The sequence below is a fragment of the Lissotriton helveticus genome, chromosome 7 (assembly GCF_964261635.1).
Source record: "Lissotriton helveticus chromosome 7, aLisHel1.1, whole genome shotgun sequence".
Taxonomy (NCBI): Eukaryota; Metazoa; Chordata; class Amphibia; order Caudata; family Salamandridae; genus Lissotriton; species Lissotriton helveticus.
The window spans coordinates 186,187,804-186,206,864 of NC_136068.1; the positions used below are offsets into that span (position 1 = coordinate 186,187,804).

Sequence of the window (19,061 nt, forward strand, 5' to 3'; positions counted from 1 at the left end):
ATCTACAGGGGATTATATACATGACAGGGCAAATCGGGCCACTGTCAGAACCATCACTCAGCACAAGTAGCAAATGCAAAACACCACTAGTAATTGCTGGCACAATAATGACCTCAGCATTATATCACATTAGCATTAGGCATAGAACACTTTGTGCATAAATCACAAGCCTAAACACATTATGCACAAATCACAAGCATAAACACATTATGCAGCTTTGTAGAACCTTGCGCTCTACCAATTTCACCCAAACATGACCCCAGGCCAACTGACCTTTCACCGGGGCTCAAATGCCCTTTGTCCGGAAAGTCAGGGCGTAAATGTAGGGTCTCTCAAGTAACCCTCTGGCTTCAAATGCAGTGAAGATGCTGTGCAATGTGCTGGGGGCGTGGGGTGTAACTCACACCCTCCTCATCATCAAAAAAAAAATGCCCCACTGTTGCAGCTGCCCGCACTCCTGCGGTGCAGCTGAGGAATTACCATTGGCACTGCCGCGCCTCCTGAGCCCCCACTCTGGGACTCTAAAACAATATTGCCCCAAAGACAAATCAGTGCTGGCACCAAGGTGCCTCCTGAGGTGCCCACTCACCGGGGCTTCGCCTGCTGCCTTCGCGGCACCGTCCAATGCATCTAACTGTGCCCCACTCACCGGGGCTTTGGATGCGCAGGCTCTGTCTCGTCCAACGCGGGGAAGCTCTGCGTTGGGACCTCTCGGGGCTCCAGTCGCTCCTCCAACTGGCATTAGCAGGGTGCCTCTGCCAGCCCAACTCACCGGGGCTTCTCTCTGCCTTCCTGATTACGGCAGACACGCGGGGCTCTCCTCTTCCGTACGAGGAGCTTCGCCTATCGTCAGGCATCATCACGCCTGACTTCCTTTCTGCACCGGCCGCTTCTGCTGGCTACCAGAAGGCAGTGTGGGCTCCCGCCGGAAGGTCGCCGGCATCTCTCTCTTGCGGCACGGCCGACAACCAGGCAAGTTGCCTGTCTTCCGGGTCTGGCTGCGGCGCTTCCTCCCTTCTCTGGCAAAGGCGGGGTGGGCTTCCGCTCCTTGCGGCTTCAATTGCGGGATGGGCTCTTGCTGTTAAAATAAGCACAGATGCAGGGTGGGCTCCCGCTCTGCAATATTGGCAAATGCGGATGAACATAACCAAATGCGGGGTGGGCTTCCATTCCCCCACCAGCAGCACGGGAGAATCGTTACCCTGGGATTCCCTCTCAGGTACTTCCCAGCACAGTGCTGCACGGCCCCACGTTCCCCCTTTCCTGGAATCGGGATACAGGACTTCACAAGGCGCTAGGGGTCACAGCTCCAAAGAGCAACGTTTCAGGGGCACAAGACTGGGCCCAGGCAGGCCAGCTCACAGGGCCCTCCAGAAGGGAGATAGTCCCTCATGGCGGTACCTCCTGGAGCCCAGTAGCAGCAATTCCCCAGAAGCACAAGGAAGCACACTTACATGGGGTCCCAGCCCCTGCATATACCCCATTTTCCTTTGTTCTGCCCTTGGCACAGGGCTTGGGGAACCAGCCGGAACTGGTTCTGTTTTTTTTTGGAGCACTCTGTTTACAGGGCTCCTCTTCCCCATTGTCAGGTGGGGGCTCTGTCATCAGACCACCACAGGGGGGCAGAGCCAGCATTCACCCAGGCAGGCACAGCCCTATTCAGGGTCAAGGGACTACTCCTCCCACTACTCCAAATGTAGATCTCCTATTCAGCCTAGCGCTAACTCACCCTGCCCTCCCTGGAGCCACACACACCTCACCAGCCCCTGTCACTCCAGAACCAGACATGCAATACACATCAGGCAGGCAGACACATAGCACACAGAAATGTCAATTTCTAAAAGTGGCATTTCAAAAATAGTGATAGTAAATCTGCGCACACCTTTGCGTAGCATTTATTATTACTATTCCACACATACCAAACCTGACCATGCTGCTCCTCTCATATCAGGAATTACCACTGAAACACTTATCAGGGAATCCCCAATGCATTCCTATGGGAGGGGAGCTTCACAGCAGTAAGAAACCAAAATGGCTGTTTGTCACTACCAGGGCATGTCACACACTTAAGGTACTTGTCCTACCTTTCGCCTACAATGCACCCTGCCCATAGGGCTAGCTAGGGCCTACTTTAGGGGTGACTGACATGCAGTAAAAGGTGGTCACAGACATGGCACAAACTTTAGGTGCCACGTCACAGCGGCAGTAACACTGCGCGCACAGGCCCTGCAGTGGCAGAGGCCTGAGACAGGTTTGAAAGGCTACTTTGGTGGGTGACGCAACCAGCGCTGCAAGCCCACCAGTAGCATTTAATTTACCGACCCGGGTATCTGAGATAGCACTTTACAAGGGACTGACATGTAAATTAAATATGCCAAACAGGTGTAGACCAATCTTACCATGTTTACCACAGAGACCACACGCACTTTACACTGGACAGCAGTGCTAAAGTGCCCAGAGTCCTAGAACCACCAACACCTTGTCAGAAAAAAGGCTAGGAGGAAGGCAAAAAGTTCAGGGATGACCCTACAAAAAGGGCCAAGTCCAACAGTTTGCAAACAATATATCTTTGGAAACAAACTATGTATTCTTCTGTAACCATATTTGTTTTGTTAGCAAAAACAAGAACATCAGAATGGCAAATCCACCACCCGCTATGTAAATGCAGGATATTTTCTGGAGAGTGGAAACGTGTTAAAAACAGCTTTACAGTTTTAATCAAGTCAGAGATGCGTTATCAAATAATTCTGTTTTAGGGAGCATGATCTTAAGTGGAAATATTTGTGTATTAGTTATGCAGAAGGCTGACAAGCCAGAAAAAAATGCTTTTGAACAGAACGTGCTGCACTTCCCGCCTCCTCCTCCCTCCTATGAATCTTATCGAAACAATTTTCGCAGTTGTTTTTCACAAATATGGATTGCGTTTGACCCTCCGGCATGTGTTACCCCCTTTAGTTGAGCATGATGTGCGCGCATCAAGATTGTGTCATTGAGCACAAATTATTTTCTTCAGGCGTTTCCTTTCCCTCGCATCCTGATAAATTACAGTGCTTGCCTAAGCTAAATAAATCTAATTTCAAATGTTTATCTCTGGCTAACAAATGGAAGTTGACTGAAAATGTAATTGCTGCGTGGTGGATGCAGAAAGGCAATTGCAGCAACAACAAAAAAAAAAAAAACACCAATCGGGACTAGAGTTTGAGGCTGAGAAACCTGTTGAAACACACACAGTCTTGATAACAGGGCTATCAGGGGGCGCCAGAGATTCAGGAATTGAAAATGGAGAAAACCTGCGCCATACCATGGGCCTGAATTAAGTTCTGATTACAAGTTGCTTTTAATTTTGAGAGGTAAATAGCCAGTGCTTATAGAGCTGCAGATATCCTGTAACCGTGTTCCTGCGTGTTACCGAAAAGTGCCGGGACTCTCCAATTAAAAGGATGACACCTCCTTTGAGAAGTACAGATACTCTGGCTTTCAAAATAAAAAAGTGTATGTACACATTACGGCCCATTTAAAGCACTGGTAATAACTAGGCCTGGGCGGTAAATTCCGTTCCACTCGCGTAATTTGGGTAATTTCGCGTTCCGTGGAAGTGCCAAAAATTCCGCAGCTTCGCGGAATTTTTTGCTTGATTGCGCTTTCAAAATGCATGTTCGCAAGATATTTCTCCCCGAACACGCAAACAGCAGTTGTCACAGGAAAAAAGCAACGCGAACGGGCGGAACAAGCAATGCTGCGTGTTTGCGGAACTTTTGTGTGCTCGTGGAGATTGTTTACCGTTTCGCGGAGCGTTGCTTAGCGCGACTATACAAATTTCGCCCACCCCTTGTAATACCACACCAGGTAAGCACTGATACCACTAGGTGCAGTATTTATTATGACAGCAATACCACGTGTTTCCCGCCATTCTTCGCTGCAAAACTCAGAATGTGGGGCAAGTTCCCCTGCACAAATTCTGGCAGTTTTTTTTCCTGGCACGATTTGACTGGGGGTGGAGAGGGACTGCAGTTTTGGCCACACATAATGTAATTCTGATTGTTTAAACATTTCTGTAGGTTTCTGATTGCAAAGAGAGCCTTAAGGTTGGGTGTTAACGAAAAGTCCTCCGATTCTGGAGGAAGGGCAGAATTGGGAGGCAAAAGTTTTGTCATGATGAAGGATAATTCTCCTCCAGATAACGTTTGCTCAATAAAAGGGAGACTTTTCTATTACTACCGAACTCTTAAGTAGGGCTTCGTGTCTATTGGGATTCCCAGCAGGTAATTGAAGGGGTCAGACCCAGACAGAGGTTCTGACAGTCACTGTGTCCATGATGTCGAGACAGACTGACAGACAATGGACCTGCCTGTCGTGTCGTCATGCCTGACTCTGCCTGAGGACAGAGCAGGCAAGCAGGAAGGGGAAGTAAAGAACAGGAACAGGAACTGACGTTAGAGTGTAAGCCAGTCACATCCTGGCAGGGAATAAAGGTGGATGTGTAAATCCGAGCTCCGACTCCAGTGTTTCATTTGAGGCGTCTAAGGCGCGACAATGGCGACGAGGATGGGATGTGTCTACCCCACAAACAAAGTCGCACAGCCCGACGACGAGTCTGCAGTCCTCCTGGTGGCAGCCTAAGAAGAAGAGAAAAAGGCGCGAAACCGGCGAAAATAGACCCGGCACCACCGACTGCCATGAGCTCCAACCTGGCCTCTGCCCCTTAAATACAAAGCGAGCGAAGCGCTCGCGCTGCGCTGAGTAAAGAGGAGCCCCGCCGAGCAGCATCGCCGAGAACGCGCAGATCCAGCGCAAGTGACACTGCGGTGGCCGCGACGATCCCGCTCACCCGCGAAGGCAGACAACAGATGCGCGGGTGAGTCCTGCTAAAATGCAAGCGTGAAGTCAAGCGGAATAAAGCACGTGTGTCTGCTGCATGAGCGTGTAGAGAGAGGAGGAGAAGACAGTGTCCCACCGGGCGGCCATTTTTAAGTCAGGCGCCGGTCCTGCACAACACACGTCTCTACCACGGCGGCCATCTTGAAGTCAGGCGCAACCACTTCACATCTCGAAAAGAGCGGGAACGCGGACCCTCACCACTACGTGAAGAAAAGAGAGCCCTAAGCAGCGAAACCCCTCATAAACAACATGGACCCTCACCATTACCTGAAGCAAGGAGTGCCATAAGCAGAGCAACCTCATACATACCTCATGTCTGACACAGATCCTCCCAGCTCCTCTACAGGAGGGAGTCTACCAACACAAACCAATCCAACCATGATGCATCAAGCAGCGTCCGTAGGAGCACCCTTCATGCGACAACCTCAACCGCTGGTGCTGACGCCAGGTAACACAATGGGACCTGTGTGGAAGATTTGGAGTGAGGATTTTGAGGACTACATGGAGGGTTCCCTCGTACAAGATTCAAAACGCAAACTGGTGGCGCTGCGAATTCTAGCAGGCCAAGAGATAGCACAAATAATTAAAGAAATGCCCGACGCAGCAACCGCCACATATGATGAAGTGAAAGCTGCCCTGGATAGACGCTTCCTACACAAGCGCAACGTTGATTATGAACGCTATGTATTTAACTTAGCCGCCCAAGAAAAGGGAGAATGTATGGGCGATTTCATCACGCATATCAAAAGAATGACGTGACACTGTGATTTTGAGAACTTCAAGACGGAAGATGCACTGCGACTTCGCATCATCGACGGCTGTCGATCTGAATCACTACGCAGGCGACTCCTGAAGAAGTCCTACACCCTGGAACAAATAGAAGAACTAACGAGAATTAATGACCAAGCTGAAGACCATGCCAAGCGAATAGAAACTCACAAGCCTGACCTCAAAGACCACGCTCTTCGAGTACAAGCACGCAAGACCACTCGGCACGTGACGAGCACACATAGGGCGAGCAAACACCAGCACAACTCCCGGAGACCGTCACCCAGACGAGAACCACGACACGCCAAGTCCACCAGATCCACACCTGCGTGTTACCGATGTGGCCAAGAATATCCTCACTCAGGACAATGCCCGGCGATAGGCCAACGATGTCATCGATGCGGGAAGGACAACCACTTCGAGATAGCCTGCCAAGCTAGACAATCAACACGCCAGTCTCCTGCCCCGCGATCCAGCACCCGACATCATGCACATGGCGTAACGAGAAGAGAAAGACAATCCTCCAGCTCCTCGAGATCCAGCGACCAGTCAACAAGCTCATACCAACCACGAAGCCGTTCCACAAGCACACGCTATTCCCGCCATCATACAACAAGCTCACGTCGAGAGCGCAGATCCTCATCCAGCGACTTATCGTCGCACACGACTGTGTCGCAAAGCAGTGATGAGTATATTTGCATGGTGGCTGACCCAGACCGCTTGAAGCGATATCCCAAGCTAGACATCATGATTGGGGACCATCCAGCCAAATTTGTCCTGGACTCAGGAGCGTCGCTCAACTATATTTGTGCACTGGAATACTACAACATGAAGACCAGACCAAAACTTGAACCAGCGGCAGTCCGCATATTCACATGGATGTCTCGGAAGCCCTTACCATGTCTAGGCCGATTTCCCACCACACTAACATTCAAAAACAGGACAATTCAAGCATATGTACATGTAGTAGAAGGGCCTGATGTGGCCGACTGCCTGCTCAGCTTGCCAACAGCTGAAAGACTAAAACTAGTGGAATTGCTATATATGACTGAAGATGCCCCTGACATCGTGGCAAAATTCCCAAAACTCTTCAAGGGCCTGGGAAAACTAAATCATTTCAAAGTGAAGCTACACATTGACGAAAGCGTGACACCTGTTGCCCAGCATCACAGGAAGGTGCCTTTTCACCTACAACAAGCTGTTGATGACGAGCTCCAAGACCTTCTACAAACAGACATTATTGAACGCACCTCGGGACCCACCCCCTGGGTATCCCCAGTTGTAGTAGTCCCGAAGAAAGGCCAAGACAACAAGGTCAGGTTATGTGTGGACATGCGTGCCCCCAACACCGCCATCGAGCGAGAACGCCACCCGGGACCACACATAAGTGACATGATCACAAGACTCAATGGCGCCACGATATTTTCCAAACTTGACCTTAACAAAGGTTATCACCAGTTAGAACTTCATGAACAATCAAGGTACATTACAACATTTACCACTCACCAAGGCCTATTCCGCTATAAACGCCTGAACTTCGGCATTTCATCGGCCGCCGAAATCTTCCAAGAAACCATCCGGAGAATAATTCAAGGAATTCCAAATTCTTTTAATTACAGTGATGATCTACTAGTATTTGGCAAGGATCAGATTGAACACGACACCGCACTGGACAGGGTGTGCCACGCCTTATTGCAAGCAAACCTGACACTGAATGCCTCCAAGTGTGAGTTCCACAAAAACACCCTAAAATTCTACGGACATACTTTCTCCAGTGAAGGGATGACACCTGACCCTGACAAGGTAGCAGCGCTCGCTGACACCCCGACACCCCGAGACGTGAGTGACCTCCGCTCCTTCCTCGGAATGGCGAGCTACTGCGCACGCTACATTCGTGACTACGCCACCATCAGTTACCCACTCCGAGAACTAACGCGTCAAGGTCAGCCTTTCGAGTGGTCACAAGCGTGTGATCGAGCCTTCACGGAGATCAAACAAGCAGTTGGCTCAGCCATCAACCTCGCCTACTTTGACACCAACAAGAGAACAGAGATCACAGTTGACGCCAGTCCGGTGGGTTTAGGCGCCATCCTGGCTCAATATCGGGACCACTCCGACCAACGCCACATCATCGCGTACGCCAGCCGCAGCCTCACTGACACGGAGAAAGCTTACTCCCAGCCGGAAAAGGACAGCTTGGCCGTCGTATGGGCGTGTGAACACTTCCACCTGTTTGTGTATGGTAAACACTTTACCATCATTACCGACCACCAAGCATTGATAACCATCTTTGGTAACCCCAACGCCAAGATGCCGCCGCGTATTGAACGGTGGGGGTTGCGTCTCCAAGACTACATCTACACGATTATCCACAAGCCTGGCAAGGCTGAGAATCCTGCCGATTACATGTCTCGGCATCCTCTGCCCTGTGCCACACCTGTCCAATCACTAGCGGATGACTACATCTACTTTGTCATCGATGCAGCGTGTCCCCCCACGGTTCCCCTAGAAGCCATTCAGGAAGCAACTGCCTCGGACCCGCTCATTCAAGCTGTCATGACGCACATCCGTGCAAACTCCTGGCGCCATGTCAAATCCACACCTCAAGACTCGACCGCACACCTCAGTGACCTCACAGCCTTTCAACGCATTCACGATGAACTCTCCATCAGTGACAATGGACTTCTCCTAAGAGGGGGGAGAATTGTGATACCACACAAATTACGCCAAGGCATCATCAACTTGGCTCACGAAGGACTCAGAGGCATAAATGCCACAAAGAAGACCTTGAGAGAACGAGTCTGGTTCCCGTCTCTCGACTTGATGGTAGAATCAACTCTAAAAGAATGCATGACCTGCCAACTGGTCAGTCGCGAGGAACCCCCTGCTCCACTTCAAATGTCTGAGCTCCCGGACAGAGTGTGGCAACAAGTCGCAGTTGATTTCTTTGGACCACTGCAATCAGGACAACACATCATGCTCGTCATGGATGAGTACTCAAGATTTCCGTTTGCACACATGATACCATCCACCAGAGCAACAGCAGTCATCCCCATACTAGATGACATCTTCGCAGCATGGGGCGTGCCTACAAGAATAAAGTCCGACAATGGACCCCCGTTCAACGGCCATGAGTTCGCAGAGTTCGCGAAACACTTCGACTTCAAGCACCAGAAAATAACTCCTCTATGGCCACAAGCCAACGGCATGGTGGAGCGATTTATGGGGACGCTAAAAAGAGCAATCCAGCAAGCGGAACTGACACGCAGAGACATTCAACAGACCGTGAACGAAGTGCTGAGGGCCTACCGGACCACTCCGCACAACACCACAAACCAATGCCCAGCCACACTAATGCTGGGAAGAGCGCCCAGGACACGGCTACCTACACCAAGCACGACGCTCCAACCACGGGTCATCACCATTGATCACAACACGCTAGTTGAAATTGACAAAAGAAAGAAACAGAAAATGAAGACATACGCAGACCAACGTCGACATGCCAAAGACGTCGACATCCAGAAAGGAGACTGGGTCATAGTACGAGGTGACCGGAGAACAAAAGCAGACAGCCGATACCTGGACATTCCATTGCAAGTTCACAATAGGAAAGGCACGATGATTACAGCAAAAGCTGATCACAAGCAGATAACAAGGAACATATCGCATTTCAAGAAGTACACTCCGTCAAACAAGCAAGATGCATACTCGGGTCAAACCTCGAGTGACCCCGCCAGTCAAAGTGATAGCAACGATTCTCGTCGTCATGACTCTCCTAGAATCATCAACGAGCCCGGTCGACGCAGCCACACGCCAGAACGAGAAGTTCGCCCCAGGCGTCAAGTGAGAAGACCCAGACGACTCGTTGAAGAAATGTAAGAAGCAGCAGGACTTTGTACAAAAGGGGGAGATGTCGTGTCGTCATGCCTGACTCTGCCTGAGGACAGAGCAGGCAAGCAGGAAGGGGAAGTAAAGAACAGGAACAGGAACAGGAACTGACGTTAGAGTGTAAGCCAGTCACATCCTGGCAGGGAATAAAGGTGGATGTGTAAATCCGAGCTCCGACTCCAGTGTTTCATTTGAGGCGTCTAAGGCGCGACACTGCCCAAAGCATTGTGGTACCTCAGAAGAAGCATGACAGCACAAGTAAGGACAATGTGAGACACAAAACGTGCACAGTATAATATCTAGTATGCCAAAAGTATGTTCATGTTCCATTTACGAGGGGGTGCACTGCCTGGCTTATATTTTTATTTGATGGGGATGCTTATCGAGGTGCGGTGGGGGGTGGAGTGGGGGGGTTGGATGGGGGGCGGGCATGGTTATGGCAAAACAAAAATAAGCACTTGACAGCATTGAGATGTTTGTAAATTCTACCATGAAACAATTTTTTTAATATTGGACTTTACAATAGCAAAGTGGTAATTATTAAAACATACGTTATTAGAAAGTAAAATACCTACACATGCATGTGCTGCAAAACTGAATCGTGAGCAAGGTTAAACGATCACACGAAGCACTAGGAGCCATACGTTAATCGGTATGTGACCTGATACAACATTGGCACAGTTGTGGCTGGATTACTGTATACGATCTTCTTTGGGGCTCACTCACACTCACATAGATAAGCAAAATACAACACAATGCGGTTGCATAGAATTGTGCACTAATGTGATTTATTTCTTTTGAGAAGAAATTGGAGTTTTAGATGCTGATGTGGAAAGATTCACATTTGATTGGTTAATACCTACCCAACAAGTGTGTCTATGCCAAACGGGATTTAGGGATAGATTTACAAATAAGTGGTGCAACGCAGGGCAGATAAGCAAATTTGCGGCGCTTCACTGTGTTGCATCACCTTGAGACAGCAGAACTGCGCTGTATCTTGAAGGAAATGGTGCAGCTCTGCACTCTCCATGCACTGGCACACTTTGTGCTGCTTAGCGCCAACGCAGGCACCCTTGTCCCAGAGTGCTGGGGTATCAGCGTTGTGGTCTGGGTCGTTTTTGTGAAGGAAGGGATGCCTTTCTCCTCAAAAAATATCCTTTGAAGCGATTTCCTTTTTGTGTGCTGCAGAATGCAGCACGCATTCAAGGAGCAAATAACACAGTAAATAAAGATACTTCTTCTTAGGACAACCTTAAACAGGCGCACCATTTTGGCCGAAATACATGTCTGAAAGTCTTTGTAGATATGGGTTTGTGTCAAAATCCATGGTTGGGTGCACGAAGCATCCATTTAATGCCTTCCTGGCACAAAATTACTCAAGGCAGGTCAAGGCAGTGCCTGGTGTTACTTAAAAAGAAGAAAAGAAAACCCACACAAATAGGCACTTGCATTTCTTTGTAAATACCAAAAACTATTTTGTGGCGGTGTGCGTTAAAATGTAATGCAAACCCAACCCAAATCTTTTGTGAATTAGGGAATGGGAAATTGATTCAATATTAAAGTATGGTTACACTGCTGTCTATCACTGACTACAATCAATTACCTCAAAGCCAGTTGATTTGCTCACTCTCTCCTAATTACTTCTACCCCTGTATAAGTCAGTAGCCCAATTGGCAAATTAGTTTACCTATAAACCACATGCCCTGATGAATCTGGGCTACAGGATGTTATCGCACAATTGTGGTATTTAAGCCTTGTTAGGGAATATAATCAAAGTGTTCTTGATGGTTACATTTCGCCATTTTTCTTTTTCAGCCCGATCGAAGTGCGAATCGTTATTCAGGAGGAACCCGGTAAGTGGTCTTAAGAAGTGTCAGTAATCATCAAGACCTCAATTCCACTTCAGACAGTGTCAAGTGCTGTCAATCAGAAATTGCTGTGACAATCATTAGCAGGTCCCCTACCAAAATTCACCCTCAACATTGTCAGTCATTAACAGGTTTATTTACAATCATCAGTCTGATCAGTGTAAGTCAATAACAGCATCCACTGGCCAGAAGCATTCACTCAGCCAGTCAATAATATTCCCCTGTCAATAATTGCCAATCAATATTAATTGCACCATTTATTGGCACCACCCAAGCTAATCAATATTAAGCACCCCTTCAAAATTAGTGGCAAAATCATATTAAATTGTCATGCACCCTGTCAATCAGCAAAAAGTCTTCTGCCAACCGATAAGTTACCAATCATCAATATGAACCCTTCAATAAATATCCTATGTCATGTTAGTCCAGCCTATCCCACCAATCAGCAGCATCTAGTGCTGGATGATGATAAGCAATTACAAAAAGGGGGTGGTGATGGACAGAGTATCTGAGTTAATCAGAACACTCCTACCCAGTCAACAGATCAGGGCTTGATCCATCACCGTTTTTTAGCTCACTGCACCATCCCAGTTCAGAACCTGGCTACATGCAAATTAGTCTGTCCCTGGCCCAGTGCATCATGGGAACAGGGCAGACCAAACTACCAAGCCAATTCTTCACTGGAAAGGAAACAAGCTTCCGGGGACCGGTTTCTGGCATTACAGCCGTCTTCGGCCCGGCTTGCTTGAATCCTGATGGTGCAGTGAGCAAGGGACTCATGTCTGAGCATACCCTTCCACACTTAAGGTGGCCAAAATAATTACAAAAAGGGGGTGGTGATGGACAGAGTATCTGAGTTAATCAGAACACTCCTACCCAGTCAACAGATCAGGGCTTGATCCATCACCGTTTTTTAGCTCACTGCACCATCCCAGGATGATGATAAGCAGCTTAGATCCATTTGGTGAATGAAGGTGCTGTACATCCTTGGCCTTGATCTCTTTTACAATCTGATTGTTAAATTCTCTTCCTCTTTATTGCCCTATCGTTATTCTGACCAATAGCAGCAAGAACCATGGGTACCCTCTTTAAAAAAAATAGTTTTATATAGCGCAAACTCAACCAGAAGGTATTGGAGCACTTTACATGAGCACCGGTTGCGTTACCGACGGACATATTAATTTTGGGGAAATTAAGTGATTTGCCCAGAATCACAGGATGTTGAGCGTCCCTGCCGAGACTTAAGTCTGGTTCCCCAGGTTCGAGGTCGACCACTGTAGCCTTGAGACCACATCCTCTCCTCTTTAAACTTCAGTAACTAAGGCATTTACTTCGCTTTGTGCCTCACCAGCTATGTTCAGCATCACTCAATCCTAGATGACAAAAAGCAGCTTTTCTGCCTACTGATTTCCAAAGCCGGCTCATTGTGAATCAGGTTCAAGACACTTGGTAGGCCTCACTTTGTCTTATTTTCGGAAGAGGACATTATGTATTTATTTATTTATATTTATTTTAAAAGTTTTATATAGCGCTGGCTAGACCCAGAGGTATCAGAGCGCTTTACATAAGGTTCCACAGAAATTATAAAATTACTTCAGTTACACGTTACATCAGTTACTAGAAAAACATTTCAAGAGTGTAGAAGATTAAATAAATGGGGTTTAGAAGGGTAAGGGTGGGGTAAAGGGGTAGGAGTTAGATAGAATGGAGAGACGAAGAAGGGTCTGTGTTCCCAAGAGAGATCTGTGATCTCCTGAAATCCGTGTGCTCGAAATCTAGACGTCAGAGGGGAATCAGACACTTTCGGCCTCCACTAGTGTAATTACATGCCGACACTTATTCGTATCATTCATACTTTACCTGGCTTTAAGGTCAGTCTTCAGGATCTTCCTGATTTGTTGTCTGTTCCTCCATTAATTACTCTATCCCTCTGTATCTGGTAGGGATTGTGTTGCAGATTTGTCAAACTATCACGCAGCACAATGCAGCAAGACAACTTTTTGCACTGCTCTGCATGATCGGGAGAGAGCAGGAATGTGCAATGTCTACTAGGATATAGTGCATTCCTTATTTCTCCCTGCGCTGTCGCACTGAGAGCTGCCTAGCGCCAACGCAGGCACCTGGTGCAAGGGTGCCTGCATTACAGGCAGGATTGTTTTTTGTGCAGGAAGGGAGGCATTTCCACTCTCTGGGAGTTCTGCCGAATTCAGCACATGTAGAAAGAGGAAATAACAAGGAGAAATTAAGATATTTCCCCTTGTTACGCCTCTGGTTGGAAGGCATACCATTTTGCCTCATTCCCAGGTTTAGTACCCTTAGTAAAACTGGGATGGCATCTAAATCCATGGAGTGATGCAGGGAAACACCTTTGATCCACCAATGGAGCGCCTTTTCAATGCAATGTAACACAAGGCATCAATTTGCATTACCTTTTGTTACTTTGGATTTACTAAGCGATGCAGAGCACACACAGTGGCTTTGCGTGGCCTAGTAAGTCTCACCTAAGCCCTTGAATTGCCTTTGGTGGCACAAGGGCAATGCAAGAGCTTAGTAAATCTGGCCAAAGGTTTGCAGCACAGCACACTATACATAATTCAATTTTAACTCTGCCACTCAGTAACAACATGTCTGCCAAGCATCACCAAGTGATCTGCCCAGCAACACAGATTTTTCACTCTGAGCACTGTTCTTTCTCCTGTGACCCCACTAGCTAGTTGTCTTTCTGTCTTATGATGTTTGATCTCTCTGTTGTCCCACCCAACTTTCTCTTTCATCACTCTCCACTCTCTTTAGACCCCTCCTCTGCCGGCTGTAATTAAAGCTCTCTGTTGGAGACATGCTCATACTTTCACAAGTCCATGCTTGATTTTATATAATGCTCCTGTAGTCATCCCAGTGACTTTACTTATCACCGACCCTTGCATCATCTCCTGTTGCCCTTGTTCTTTTCCCCTATGAGTCCTTTTCTTTCTGCCATGTATGCTCTTTTTCTCCTTTATTTTTAGGCCTTAGCTCTGGTGTTACCTTTTGATTTTATTAAACGTATATGTAAATTATACTTGCAGGTTCTTTCAGTCAGCCCACTTCATCCCTCGGTCTGCAACTGTGTTTTTTGTTTAGTTCAATATGTTTATTAAGATTTTAAAAAGATAAAAGCAGTTAGGTACAGTTCATAATGATACCGTAAGGAAAAATAAGGAAAAATCCACAGGTGCATCAGAGTATATCATGAATAACAGAGAAATTGCCACAACTCATAATTCTTAAAAGTAAAATAAAAATCATGCAACAGAGTGGCATTAGTGAATCAGAGGAACTCATAAACGGCATCATTATATACAAAATAGAGAAAGGAAGGAGAAAGAGAAAAGGGAACAGAGCAGAAGAAAGGAAAGAAAGAAGAAGACAGAAGAAAGAGGAAAGAGGAAAAAGAAGAAGGATCTCTCTTGATGGCGCAACAAGACACTACAAACAACAGTTAATCAGACGTCACAAAGGGGTATTGGTCGACCAACCCCCTTGAGGCCAAATCCATATAGTTATCTAAAGTTCTCCACACATTAGAAGAAATAGAAGGAGTGAGATGAGCCCTATCCACAGAGGAGTGTGCACTTCTCAAGAAGGATACCCATGCCCACCATGTGTGATAAGAAACGGAAGCAAAAGACTTCCAATCCATAAGAATCACCTTAACTGCCAGTTAATAAAAGATCCAACAATTGCATATCTAATGTATCTAATGGCAGAGGATTCTGGGAAGCCAAGGGTCCCATTAAGACCATAGGAAAGGAAAGAGGAAACTTAATTTGAAAGATTAACATAAGATGTTTATGAATAATATCCCAAAAAGGTTGGAGAAGAGAGCAATGATAGAACATATGTGGATAATCACCAACCTCCAAGCCGCAACTCCAACATAACGGATAACCCTAAATACATTACCAACTTCAGCCACATTGGTACCACATGCTCAAGACAGTGGTTGGCGCTGGGCATCGATATTGCGACAGAAACGCTGAAAACCCTTGAGGTTGAAATTGCTGATTTACTTAAAGAAATTAATGATTCTGACCCCACAGCTGAATGTAAGAAATTGCTGGAACAAGTGGAAAAAACAATAGCTGATTACTGTCGTATTGAACAGAACAAAAAAGCTAATAAAGTTAAAAAGGATATCAGAAATTATAGCACTGAGACTAATTATCCATACTTGAACAAAGAGTTTTACACCAACAGGCCATATTTCAATCCTCAGAATAGGCCTTGGGGCCGTTTCAATAAAAGACAGAACATAGTTGGGTTCTCAGACACCTCAGAAGACTCATCTGATAATTCAGATCCAGGTGAGGGAGGGAGCAACCGAGGTAGAGGTCGTGGTGTTGCACAAAGCAATTTTTTAGCCAGAGGCCAACCAGGAACCCCTCAGAGGGGGAGGGCCAAGAAACCCAGAACATGGTTCAACGCCCCAGGGGAGCGGAGGACACGCAACAATTTTTATCAGTGGTGACACCCACAACACAGAATGTGACTGAAACATTGCCTATTTTTAATTTATCTAGCCATGTTTTACAGCACTCAGAATTGGAAGTTCTGAAAAAAGGACTCTCCTTTGTCCCCACTGTTCGCCCTAACTTCTTGGAGTTGCAAACTGAGTTACTACGTTTTTTTAGATTGGTACGGCTGAAAGCATTCTTTCAATTGCACCCCACTCCTGAATCAAACCGTAACACCCCATTTGCCCCACCCTCCACTTTCCTTCCCACGGCGAGTATGATTCCACCTGAGATCATCACGTTTGAGAAACTCATTCTCAAAGAGCTTGAGTTTTTGGGAAGTAAGAGGATATATATCCCCTACAACATTTCAAAGACCGAGAAGGAGGCAATTGACTCACTCAAAGGTAATACCAACTTAATCATTAAGAGCGCTGATAAGGGTGGTGGCATTGTCCTGCAAAACATTGATGCCTATAAAAACGAGATCATCCGACAATTGAGTAATAGGGAACATTACTTGAGACTTGGCCGGAACCCAACGGCTGAAATTCAAGGTCTGATAAAACAAATCACAGTGGCTGCCAGGGACGAGGGGTTTCTTAGCAAGAAGGAATTCAATTTCCTTAATGTTAAGTGTCCCCGACTCCCAGTCATCTACACACTCCCTAAGGTTCATAAAAACAGTGTGAATCCACCAGGCCGACCGATAGTATCGGCCTGTGGCTCTATTTTGGAACCGTTAGGGTCCTATGTGGACTTCTTTATTAAGGACTTTGTGCCTGAAACGTGCTGTTATGTCCGTGACAGCATGGAAATGATCAATCTTGTGGAACACCATCCCTATGACCCCTACAACCAAACACTTTGCACGCTAGACGTAGAGTCGCTCTACACTAATATCCCTCAGGGAGCGGCTCTACATGTCATAGAAAGGATACTTGACTCCAGACCTAGACCACACAGGGTACCGACATTGTTTGTCTTGCAATTGCTAGAACTCTGTCTAACCAGAAACTTCTTTATTTTCGACGGGACATTCTACCAACAGATAAAGGGATGCTCAATGGGAGCGATTTTTGCTCCCCATCTGGCCATTCTTTACATGGATGCGCTTGAGACAAGCACAATCCTAGCCGACACAAATCCATTCAGAACCAACATTGGTATTTGGCGCCGGTACATAGACGATATTTTTTTGATTTGGAATTCAGAGGGAGAAGGTCTTAACTCATTCTTGCACTGGTTGAACAACAATTGTGACAATTTGCAGTTTACTCTCTCAAGTCATAAAACAGAGATACCATTCTTGGATCTTTTGATTTATCATGAGTCAGGGGAGCTACTCACTCGACTCTATAGGAAACCGACCGAGCGGAATACATTACTCAGGTATAATAGTAATCACCCTAAAGCCCTGAAAGACTCACTTCCGTACTCACAGTTCCTTCGGATTAGAAGGAATTGCTCTGCTAAAGTTGATTACTTTAAAGAGGCAGCGATCCTGTGTTCAAAACTCAAATCAAGAGGGTATCCAAGCAGGCTAGTACGTAATGCCTCGAAACGTGCATGGTACTGTCCCAGAGAGGTTTTCCTCCAGCCAAAAATCAGGCCCAGTGCAGGCAGGATTGCCTGTGTCACAACTTTTTCCCCTATCTCTGATAAAATTCGCAAAACAATTCTACGTCACTGGCCAACCTTAAATGCAGGGCAGCTGGCCTTTGATAAACCCCTGTTTGCTTTTAAGAAAAGCAGAAATATAAAAGACCATTTGGTACGAGCAGCCTTACCTGCGCAACCCCCGACAGGTACAATTGAGTCTAGTTGGGGCCTGCCCCCAATTAGGGGCCATGTGAAATGTGGGCATTGTATTGTTTGTAATTTGACACTTGAGGGTTGCACATTTAGTCACAATAACATCACAGTTGATTTAAAAGACTTCACAAACTGTAATAGTCACAATTTGATTTATGCGATTCTATGTCCTTGTCCGCGAATGTATGTGGGCCAAACTACTCAAAAAATAAGGACCAGAATAAGTCAGCATCGAAGCCGCATTAGGTGTGGTACTCCAAATGCACCCCTTGTTGAACACTATGCCAGTATGAAGCATACAGCGGATGACCTCCAATGGACAGTCCTGAAATCCGTCAAACTACCACAGAGGGGTGGTAACCTACAGCAGTTGCTAAATCGTGAGGAATTGAAATCCATCATTCAATTCAATACTATTCGGACCGGGCTCAATCGAAGTGAGGACTGGACTACGCTGCTCTGATTGAACAGTGAACAAGGAATCCGTGAGATAAGACAGTAATGGACTAACCCTCTGGTTTAATGCTGCACAATGAATACTCCATGGCTACATGGCGGACTGTAAATATAAATATGATCTCCTGGAATTGAAATTACCGACTGGTTATGTAATGTGTTTTTACTAATTTTTTATTAATTATTCACCGTTTCTAAAAGTCACCTTGGCACTATCACTTGTTTGCACTGGCACCCCTTCCCCTGTTTTTGTCCATTACAAAATGGCCCCCGCAGTAGACAGCCCGCCTCTAAGGCTTGGCACCCATAGTGAAGGTCATGTGACCTGCGCGGCTTGCTACTATTTCGGCGTGCTCTCGCAGTCCACTGACTTGCATCCGGCAACGACCGAGGAGCCACGGGAAGACGAGTCCTCATCGGGACTGAGTAAGTAATTGTGGAGCGTCCTAATTGTTTTGTTATGACCCGCCCGGTGGCCGGTACTGATGCACTCCCTACTCTTTGCCTTACAGCGTCCAAATCCTCATTGTTGGGATCCCACGTGTACGGTCCTTGCTACCTACACGGTTATTTATTATTTTTTGTTAAAAATAAACTCCGACTGGCTTGCCAATTTGAGCACCTCAAGGTAAGCGATATCGCCGCTGCTCCTATTCACAGAGCCTCCCCCGTAGCCTGTTATTAAATGCGCCTCTCTGTTTTCAGCGCCACCTCCGCGTTTGGAAACGATCAATATGGTATAAGGATCCTGCTTTACCATTTGCGTCCGGACCCCCGAAGAGACTTCCATGTCTTTTCACTGCGTGGTACGTTGTCCGCTTATAGCCTCATTAATTAAGAAATTATGGTTTGTGCTACTTTTAAAACTTGGGCATTCCAACTTGATTCTGTCCCT

The 19,061-nt window shown here is 46.8% G+C and overlaps 1 protein-coding gene across 1 annotated transcript in view; it reads left to right on the plus strand.

Moving 5' to 3' along the window:
* Positions 1-19,061, plus strand: part of CD40 (CD40 molecule) — a 136,667-nt gene that overhangs the window by 105,224 nt on the left and 12,382 nt on the right. Inside the window, exon 8 of the mRNA XM_078651915.1 lies at positions 11,350-11,387. Coding sequence (XP_078508041.1) covers positions 11,350-11,387 — 38 coding nt within the window. The remainder of the gene's footprint in view (positions 1-11,349; positions 11,388-19,061) is intronic.